The sequence below is a fragment of the Harmonia axyridis genome, chromosome 1 (genome assembly GCF_914767665.1).
Source record: "Harmonia axyridis chromosome 1, icHarAxyr1.1, whole genome shotgun sequence".
Lineage (NCBI taxonomy): Eukaryota > Metazoa > Arthropoda > Insecta > Coleoptera > Coccinellidae > Harmonia > Harmonia axyridis.
In genome coordinates, this window is record NC_059501.1 from 73985496 (window position 1) to 73996435 (window position 10940).

Genomic DNA, 10940 nt, shown 5'->3' on the forward strand with positions numbered 1-10940 from the left:
AGTTTCTTCATTGACAGTTTTTTTCAACAAACAATATTATATTCAATATTTTGAAAACAATTCACCAAATCTTGATGACATTCTTGTCTAGGTATTTTATAAAGTGTTCGACAAAAATTGAAGCCAAAATCTTTTGAGCACTCATCATTCATGCGCCCTTGGAGACCGTAAGAACTGTATGTAGGATTATAGAGAGTATTACGATTTCATCGTTTTCGATTATTCAATATACATGTTGGTTTCTGTCTATACGATTCTACTGAAATTCCGCATAAATTTTTGAAGGGTTATAGGTAAGTATCGCATATTAAAAAACTAAGTCCAATCTATTGTTACTGGAATGAAGGCAATTTTTTTTACTCGCAGAATTTTTATTCATTCAGATCTGTTACTACTGATTTTTTAAAATTCTTGTGAGAATGCTATCAACTCCAAATTATGCAGAAAGAAATTGTAATAATATTATATACAAGCAAAATCTCAATTCGACAGTAGTATTAATTGTGGTATATTGGAATATATTGGTATTTTTTTTCCGACATTCTTCTTGAATATTCCATGGTTCTAATGATGATAACAGCTTGAATTTGTTATCTTCAACGAGTGCTAAAAAGCTCCTGACGTTAAGTCAGTGATTTTCGTGAATTTTCAATTTGAAAACGGAAATCTATACATAAATCGTAACTATCAAAGAGGAACAAGATATGAATCCTATCAAAGTTTTCAAAGAACTTTAACACTTCATCTTAAATTGTGTTGCATAATCTCGTTCTATAGTTAGGTCCCATAAGGGGGCACGATAGACCATAAGGTCGCAGTGCAATGAAACACCTACAATTTATAGGACCAATAATTCTGTAGCACATTGTATAATATACAGGGTGAATCTGAATTACAACGAAAAACTATAAAGGGTGATTCTGTGAAGAGAATCAAGGAGGGTAATTTGTATAAAATTTTTTGAAAAACCTTCCCTCGGAAAACTTATACCCCTCCGAAAATAATCAAAAAAAATTGTTTTCCTCTTTTATTTTTCATGTTTATTGGGCTGAAAACACGAAATTTGGCAAATATTATTTGTCAATAAAACTACACATTTCGGAATTCTTTCAACCCTGAAGTACCTATGCTTAGAAGAGGTTGAAATTGTCAACCCTAAAATATTTTTAGTTACATCTTTTTTAGATGAATTGTTGAAAATTTTTTTCGTTAATCTTTGGAGGGGTGTAACTTTTCCGGGGGGAGGTTTTTCAAAAAATTCAAAAATTAATTTTCATCACAGAATCACCCCTTACATTTTTTCGGTGTTATTCAGATACACCCTGTATATCTATATGGAAAGTAGAAATGCATATATTTTTCAATTTATGTGGAGTATATCGATGCAATAAATTATCTGAAACTCAAGTATAGATATTCCATGTGAAGAAAAAATGTAGTTTTTTCTGATTTGTACAAACACGCTAAAATGAACCTTTGTTCCAAGCGTGTTATCCTTGCTTCGAAACATATTCAGTGCATGTTCAAGGTTATAGTACAATTCCGAAATAATTTTTTAAATTGTATTACGTCATTCCCTGATAATTTTTTTTCGGCTTCTCTATCATTAAAATGAATTATCAGCGCTCGAGTGCAAAGCTATGTAAAGGTAGCTATAACTGATCTGGATGGATATTTGAATACAGAAATATTGTTATCTATACATTTTGCATTCGTGCAATGACGTTGAGATAAGTCGGTATATTCACAAGTTTTTTGTTCTTTTCTGATGCAAACTGTTATCGAAGGTGATGGGTCTCTCCTATTTTGGGGCCTCTCGAGTCTTATCATTCTTATCAGAAATGAACCACTGGGTAGTTCACCTATTCGCTAAATGCTGAGAATTTATTTTAGTTATTGGGAATTGGGACAGCTATTAGCTCATACTTTCTTCAATTGAAGTAACAGGAATTGATTGGAAGCCCTAGAAATTGTCGAATTTATTAATTTTTGTTAATAGGATGGCAAAACTTTTTTTTTACTTACATGGAGTTTGTGTGTAATTTACTATCCTATGTACATCATAAAATGAAACCCAAATGATATAGGTAATGTCTAGAGATGCATTCAAGTCAAACTAGTTTGATTTTACTCACAAACTTGACTTAATTTGAAAATAAAAATTTTGATGTAAGAAAGTTTTTTTCTTAACTTTTTTCATGTAGCTCATGCAGCTCGCAATACGTACCAGAACAAATTGAGACTGATTTTGAAGACCCCCGCCTCCAAAAACTATGAGAAAAAAATCTGTAGACGAGGCAAAATCAATCAAAAAGAAAAAGAAATGACCAGATTTTTTGATGTTGATGTTGCGACTGGCGATTCCAAAACAATAAAAATTGTAAAGTGCAGCAATTAATGTGAAAATAAAGAACAACGGTATGAAATTCCAATAGTGGAACTAGTTTTTTCTTACCAAATTTTATGAAGAGCTACAAAAAATTGTAAAAAGTAGAATTTTCGCAGAAAGCAAGACCTTCTGGATCAACATAAAACGTTGGATCCAAAATTGACAAAATAGTTTTTGGACGGCAGCTCCTTTATTCTTAAAGTTAAAAATAAGCGTTTTGTTTCATTTTATTTGTAATTTTCATAAGCAGTGGGCTTTAGTGCCAGATTTCTTGTTTACAGCTTTCACTCAATTTGTAAGAAGTACTGATGTTAGAACTTTACTTTTCCCGAAGAGTTTTCAGGTAACAACTTGGAGTTGATTGAAAATAAGTTTAACATAATATATTTTCTTTTTGTTTTAAATTAATGTAGGTATATTAATCTAATTAAGTAGTTAAGGCTAATTGAGTGGATAATGTTTGTCTTTTTGTTTTATATATTCGGCAACCGAATAAAGGTATATATATATAATGTAGGTATTTGTAGTACTTTCTTCCTATATTTAACATAAATATTTCACCCATTCAAGGTATATCTACTAAATGAATTATTTTTTAAACTCTTTCAAACTAGTTTGACAAACAGTTTGAATTTTCAAACCTGTATCCATTCTCCAGTTTGATTTGACTTGACACAGTTGTCAGAAATATTGACTTAATTTCAAGTCAAACTTAAGTCAATATCATACATTCAAGTCAAACTTGTGCGACTATAGGAATGTCAAAGAATAATAAACAGTGTTACATTTCAAATTGTTATTTTTAATTCCTATTGAAAAATCTTAAGTTTTTTAATCGATTTTTGGATGAATCAATATTCATATCATATTTCAAAACGTAAATTGAGTTAATTTTTTTTCATTGATCGATTCCAAAGGTTTATCATTGAGGACTTAGTTGTTTATTTGGGAGGGTAGTGATTATTATTAATAAATCAGAAACAATTCAATGATGGAACAACATATTATTCGATTGAACAACAATCTGGATTGAACCTTGATTTTGCAAAGGTTTGATCTGTAATCTTATCATGAGAAAGGGAAATAGATAAGTCGTTGTATATTCAATGAGCAATGAATCTTCATTCAGATATATTCATATAGAGATAAAATACAAAAACGGAGGAAAGGTCTCGCCCACAACATTATGATATTTGAAATGTTGGGACAGGAAATGAAAGATCATTTAGCTTCTAGGCCGAAGTTACAAGAACTTTGTAAAATATGAGGAGGTGTTTTGTGCTCGTTGTGTGCTTGGCGTTTCTTGGTTTTTCAAGTTCCTACAGGAAAAAATACGAAGATAAGGAGAAATGTCCAAAAGTAAAAGCCATTAGGAATTTCGTACTGGAAGATGTGAGTGAAATATACAATGTTCAATAAAATAGCGATAGCTAGAGAGATGCATTCAAGTCGAACTAGTATGATTTTACTCACAAACTTGTTGCAATAGCTACAAATGTGTTTACGTCGGCGTCGGTTGAATTTTTTTTGTTCACTTGGTTTTGGAATTGCTTCTGGAAAGTGTCATTACGATATTCGTTGTTTTTTTAATGTATTCTTGTTGGTATTGTTATGACGTAATAATATGCATAAGTTTTAAGATGGATATTAGTTTTGTTTTGAAATTATGCTTTAATATCATAAAAAGTATGTATCGGACAAAATGAAAACTATGCTGATGGACAAAACGATACATGTCAAGAAAATATATTTTTGGAAATAATATGAAATTTTGTTGATTGATTTTCACGTGGAACTAATGAGCTCATTTTCATATTGTTTTGAACTCATTTTGCACGTATAATTAGTGATATAACGTGAAATTCTGGTATGTATCTTGCGAAAAATACGATATCCTTTCCTAATGAAATTCTTTCACCACTTCCTCAGTGACAAGCCATAAGAATGCCAAAAGCGCGTAAATGTACGTTAATGCCTTATTTTGACAAAACCAAGGCAAAATCTGCTGCGACCATTCCACCCAAGAAGAAGAAGCAAGAATTTACTGAAACATTATAATAATAATAATAATGATAAAGAAACCCTGTGGTAAAAAAACAAGGCCTTTGAAAAATAAAAAAGTCGCTGACGATGAAGAATTCGACACTGAACCGTTTCAAATTAACAATAAAAATGGAGATGTCGATGACTGCCCCTGCATTTATTGCAATGACGTTTTTTTTCGTTTCATACCTGGTGAGCAGTGGCTCGTTGCATGCAGTGGTTTCACTGGGCTTATACATCGTATGCTACTGTCTCGAGAACCAAAACCTTCATATTTTCGAACTCTGCATTCAAATATTATGTTTGTCATTATGTCTATTACTAGTATGTTATTTTGTCCTTACTATACGGACAAAATGGATTTTGTTAGAAGTCAAAATAATTTCTTATATCTTTTATTTTCATTTTTCAGTATTTATAATACTTAAAAACAATTAACCAAAGTTAGTATTTAGCACCAAGATGGAAGTATTATTGTAATAACTAAAAATATATGATTGAAAAACAAAACAGTATGTCATTTTGTACGCATTTCGCCTAGTTCATATTTTATATATTATGCGTTGTGCTTGAACACGAAATGTCTGAACCTGAACTTTTTTCATGTAGCTCATTCAGCTCGGAATACGTACTAGAGCAAGATGATTCACCCCTGAAATTTCGAAATGCGAATTATCTAGAAATATAGAACAACGCTATAAAATTCCAATAGTGGAACTAGTTATTTCACAACATTTGATGAAGAGCCACGAAAAATTTTATGAAGAAGAATTTCCGCTTGAAATTTACTCTCAATCTTCTCGATCATCCATCTATTCTAACGGCGTTAGATCCGGACTTCCCGCTGGCCAAGAAATTAATCCAAAATTATATTCAAATTTGGTCAACGTAGAAAAAAATTGACGAAAAATGAAGTAAGGGCGTAAGGTCAGAAATCTTTTTAGAACAACAAATATCTCGTGAATTGTTGATTTTTGAATATCATTAAACATGGCTCAAACGACAGCAAATGAGCATCACTATGTTAATATACGTCTAATTTGGAAACATCCTGTATATCAAGTTGATATTTTTCTGAGGATTCGGGTCTTTACCGGAAATTCAGTATAAATAAAATAAAACATAGTCATTTCTACAAATATTTTATTGTCTACGACAATTGTTCCGTCAACGCTATGGCTTTGTTGAGCAACTTTTTTGATAGTCAAAAATTGACAGACTTTTGAAATTTGACTATTGAATTTATTCTCAGAATGGGAACACCTGTATAAGAAGTATTAAGAGAAGAATGGTCATTTCATGTTCTCCTATGTATGGCATCTTTACGTAGTAGGAATATGATTCACCCTGTATATTGCTTTATATTCTTGTTGTATAAGTAAACTGTTTCAATCGGGAATTCCTGAATATTTAAGGATTTAGGTCGACAACGAATTTTTGTTCAATTCGGCAAATAACTATTTAAGTTTTTCATTGATTTTTTTGTCATGAGATATAATCAGAAGACTGTTTCAAGTTCAAACTCAATTTTTCAAAAAGGGTTTTTCATATAAAATATCCAAGGTATACAACAACTTGCCAAATTTCCTGAAGAGCACATCCATTCATCGCTTCAAAGCAGATTATGTAAGATTTTTTCACCCTGTTTAGATATCCGTATATTTATAAACATATATACTTATTTATTTTTGTTTGTTTTATTTCAATTATAAGATATAGATTATTCCCATTACACGTCATTTTACTTTATTTTTGATTATCAGGGTTGTACTGGACTGTTGAAATTTCATTTTATGCACCTCCCCATGAAATGTTTATAATGAAAGATTATTACAGGGATTATTTTCGTTGGATATATTTTTCCCAATTTGGTATTGTAGACTAGTTATTTTACTGTTTTTTTTTGTTTGGTCGGAATTGAAAACCGGTGAGAGTTTTGTTTCAAAACTCTCTTCGATATTCTCACCAATTTCCAACAGCTGTTTATATATAATGTATTTTTTGTATGATTATTGTTATGAAAAGTATTGTTGGAAATAAAGTATATTATTATTATTATGAATGTCAATGTTTTTTCGAATATTTTCTTTTAAAACAATATTTTTATTTCATAGTTATTGGGAAGATGGTACGTGATAGAATATTATGCTAGTTCCGAAGAAGCTTTATCGTATCGATGCATGAGAGCAGAGTTCACGACATCTTCTCTCCAAGATGTAACCATGAATTTCACCTACAGCTTCACAGACGATCCTCTCAATGAAATCCTGATCGGAAACATCACTTGGACAATTCCGAACCCAGAAAGGTCATCTCATTGGGTTCATTCCGAGGATACATGTAAGACAATTTGAACTTTGTTAAACTTACAATTAAGATGAAACTTTTGAAGCCATTCATTTCCTATAATTGAAATTGGAGATATGTTCCCATAATGCTTTTTTGTTGATATTTCATTACCTTTCACTTGACAAAGTTGTCGGTTAACTAATAGATCACTCTATTTTGAGAAATAGACAAAAATATTTTTTTCTAGAAGTGCTTGTCATCGGTTTTTTCGTTCAATATGGTTTTTCGAAATATTCAATTTTTGTTATATTATATTCAGTACCTATTCCCTATTAACTCATATAACGGTAAATATTTTCAATTTCAGTAATAGTTGTATTATCTACACAGGCTTACAACTTTGCTTCCGCCGTTTTTTCCGAAATTCGAGGTTTTATTGTCCATCGCTGGCCACTACTTTCTCCCTTCATTCGGGCAGCGTACGAATCCCGCGTTGAAAAAAACTGGTCATCTTTTGAAGTGATCCACGAATCGAATTTTTTTACTTCTTCATAAGATCGGAAGTGCTGATCAGCCAGGCCGTGTGCCATTGATCGGAACAAGTGATAGTCCGAGAGAGCAACGTCTGGAGGATACGGCGGGTGGGGTAGGACTTCCTATTTTTACGTTTCCAAATATGTCTTGATCGCAACATGGGGTCGAGCATTATCATGCTGTAAAATCACTTTATCATGTCTCTCGTTATATTGCGGCCGTTTGTCTTCCATTGCTCCGCTCAAATGCAGTAATTTATTTCGATAACGATCGTCTGTAATTGTTTCAGTCGGTTCTAACAACTTATGATACACTACGCCGAGCTGGTCCCACCAAATACTGAGAATGGCCTTGGAACCGTGAATATTCTGTTTGGCCGTCAACGTGAAAGGTTGGCCGAGATATCTCCATGATTTTCTGCGCTTGGGATTATCGTAATGAACCCATTTTTCGTACCCAGTCATAATGCGATTCAGAAATCATTTCCGTCTTTGCCTTGCAAGCTGCTGTTTACAAGCAAACAAACGCCGTTCAACATCTCTCGGCTTCAACTCGTATGGCACCCAATTTCCTTGTTTCTGAATCATTTCTATGACTTTCAGGCGTTTTGAAATGGCTTGTTGCGTCACTTGCAGTGATCCTGCCAATTCTTGTTGTGTTTGACACGAGTCTTAATCAAGTAATGCCTCCAATTCTGCATCTTCGAAAACCTTCCCTCTTTCATCGTCATGCTGATCTTCGACGTCAAAATCACCGTTCTTGAAGAGTTGAAATCACTTTCGGCACGTTCTTTCACTAATAGCGTCCTCAGCATAGGTATTTGAGGTCATTCGACGAGCCTCAGCCGCAGATTTTTTCATATTAAAGCAGAAAATTAAAACCTCCCGCAAATGACGAGAATTTGGGTCGTAACCTGACATGTTTAATGAAGAATAACTTTATGATGCAGACACAAATGAACAATATTTCGAAGGCGTTATGTTTACAAATACATAAGCTTATTATATGACATCTGCGATCTATTTATTTCGACTACCACTTACCGCTACAGTCATATATTCCAAAACGGCAGAAACAAAGTTGTACACCTAATGGATTTTCTAGTTATTTCCCAATTTGTAGAAGACAAGAACATAAGAATGTAGGTAATATTCCCCTAATAAGTTATTAATTCCAATTAAATGAGGGGATAGTCGGATGAGTACCTAAGGATGTGCTCATCCGACAACCCTCTCATTTGATTCTAATGTCTATTAACATCTAGAGCCTAAATTTGCTACTAAATCAAAAAAATTTCCTTGTCGAAAATTTTTTCATTCGCAAAAATCCAAAAGATTGGTCAAGAGCGACTATTCACTATTATCTATTTTCAACAGAATATAATTTTATGTATTGTATTCTTCTCAAGAATTCTATTTTTTTTTTTGTTATTACTTTTTGTTTTTTTTTATAGAGGTTGAGTAGAAGTAGCTATGCTTAACTTCGCCTCTTATATGTGAAGGGTGTTTTTTAGAGCTATAGAACTTTAAATTGCAATAAAACAACGATGGATTATTCGATTGACACGAATTTCATTTATCTGCAAGATAATCTTGTGGCGTTATATTTTAAATATGATTTCTGGCATATGACCGCCACGGCTGTCTCGGATGTAGTCCAATCTGGACGTCCAATTTTCGATGACTTTTTCCAACATTTGTGGCCGTATATCGGCAATAACACGGCGAATGTTGTCTTCCAAATGGTCAAGGGTTTGTGGCTTATCCGCATAGACCAATGACTTTACATAGCCCCACAGAAAGTAGTCTAGCGGTGTTAAATCACAAGATCTTGGATGCCAATTCACAGGTCCAAAACGTGAAATTAGGCGGTCACCAAACGTGTTTTTCAATAAATCGATTGTGGCACGAGCTGTGTTACATGTTGCGCCGTATTGTTGAAACCACAGCTCCTGGACATCATGGTTGTTCAATTCAGGAATGAAAAAGATAGTAATCATGGCTCTATACCGATCACCATTGACTGTAACGTTCTGGCCATCATCGTTTTTGAAGAAGTACGGACCAATGATTCCACCAGCCCATAAAGCGCACCAAACAGTCAGTTTTTCTGGATGTAACGGTGTTTCGACATACACTTGAGGATTAGCTTCACTCCAAATGCGGCAGTTTTATTTGTTGACGTAGCCATTCAACCAGAAGTGCGCTTCAACGCTAAATAAAATAAAATGGACGTAGTGCGCGATACGTATTCCGCACAGAACCATTATTTTCGAAATGAAATTGCACTATTTGCAAGCGTTGTTCAGGCGAGAGTCTATTCATGATGAATTGCCAAACCAAACTGAGAATAAATCACTTGACAACTGTTAAATCGGTTGCCATCTTGAACAGTAATGCCAACTTAAAATTATATACCTCGAAAAAAACACCCTATATTTTTCTTTTCTTCAATAAAGGCAATTTATTATTAATATTATATTATCTGTTCATGAAATATTCCAGATGAAGGTGTCTACAACACTTACGTGCTAGATTCTGACTACAAATCATGGGCTCTTCTATTACATTGCGCGGAGAAAACCAATGTAACCAGATACCTCTCCAGCTTCATAATGAGCAGGAAACCGACACTTGGGGACAACGAAAAGGCATATCTGCGCGACAAATTACCTCGATATGACATCGACCTAACCTATTTGTTCGACATGGCCCAAAATGATTGCAACTCAACACCAGCTGCAGATTTGATTCCTCCACCTGTTCTCATGAATAGAAAAGAGCCATCTTCTAGAAGACATCCCATGAAACATGTTCACGGTTAAGGCAGAGGCGATCTAAGGGCGCACATGTTGCTTAACTTAAACTAATTTTGGAATAATTTGAGTTCTTGAGTACGCATATGTAAAATCTTTAAGACTCAAATGAGTAAAATTTTTTAAAAGATATTCTATATACATACACCTCGAATAAAATGTGTGGTGAGGTCATGTGACTTGAGGGTGTCGTAGAAATGTATTCTTCCGAAATTAATTTATATTCCTCAGAACTGATTTTAAAAAATCAGTATTAAGTAGGTACCCCCACTTCTCGTTGTATCGTGTTAGATCGTTTCTCAATATCTCATTATTCTATAAACTTGTTTAATATTTTTTTAATGTATTATAGCCATGATGATGTTTGAGAAATATATTTTATTAAAACCATTTCGTTCTTTATTTTGATCGAGAAATTCTTAATATTTGAGTGGCCTCAAACGACGATGGAACCATGATCCAAGAAAAAACTCAAAAATTCAAATTTCTAAGTTCAAAGTTTTAAAAGAGGTATTTCAAAATTACATAAGAAACATGAAAATGAAATAAGATGTATTTAGATGTAAACAACTTTATGCTTCATGATAACTTTCATGTTGATCGTGTAACCAGATCCAGAGAAATATCTAGAAAAATTTGGAAAAAAGACCCGATATTTTAGTGAAAATGAATCCGATGAAGTTCAACTTTATCAGAACCATGTATTTATTGAACTATATAAAATTCAAGCAGAAAATCTGAAAATAAAACCTAATATTTCAATTTATATACGATTTAAAGATTTATGTCATATTTCTATGACAACAAATCAGACTAGGTTGAATTGAAATTTAGTATGTATGTGTAAAATAATCACAAATCACACGAATG

At 33.0% G+C, this 10940-nt stretch overlaps 1 protein-coding gene across 1 annotated transcript; it reads left to right on the forward strand.

Annotated features, from left to right (window-relative positions):
• The first annotated feature begins 3532 nt into the window (after positions 1-3532).
• On the forward strand, positions 3533-10460 carry LOC123671265. The gene is made up of 3 exons (XM_045605013.1): positions 3533-3781; positions 6547-6772; positions 9760-10460. The coding sequence occupies exons 1-3, from the start codon at positions 3653-3655 to the stop codon at positions 10077-10079; spliced, it is 675 nt and encodes a 224-aa protein (XP_045460969.1). The 5' UTR covers positions 3533-3652; the 3' UTR covers positions 10080-10460.
• Positions 10461-10940: the final 480 nt, after the last annotated feature.

Excerpts from the sequence above, each read along its gene's own strand:
- LOC123671265 (XM_045605013.1), top strand. The coding sequence starts at position 3,653 with ATGAGGAGGTGTTTTGTGCTCGTTGTGTGCTTGGCGTTTCTTGGTTTT. Across the intron at positions 3,782-6,546 it reads GGAATTTCGTACTGGAAGAT|TTATTGGGAAGATGGTACGT; the intron begins GTGAGTGAAATA and ends TTTATTTCATAG. Across the intron at positions 6,773-9,759 it reads GGTTCATTCCGAGGATACAT|ATGAAGGTGTCTACAACACT; the intron begins GTAAGACAATTT and ends GAAATATTCCAG.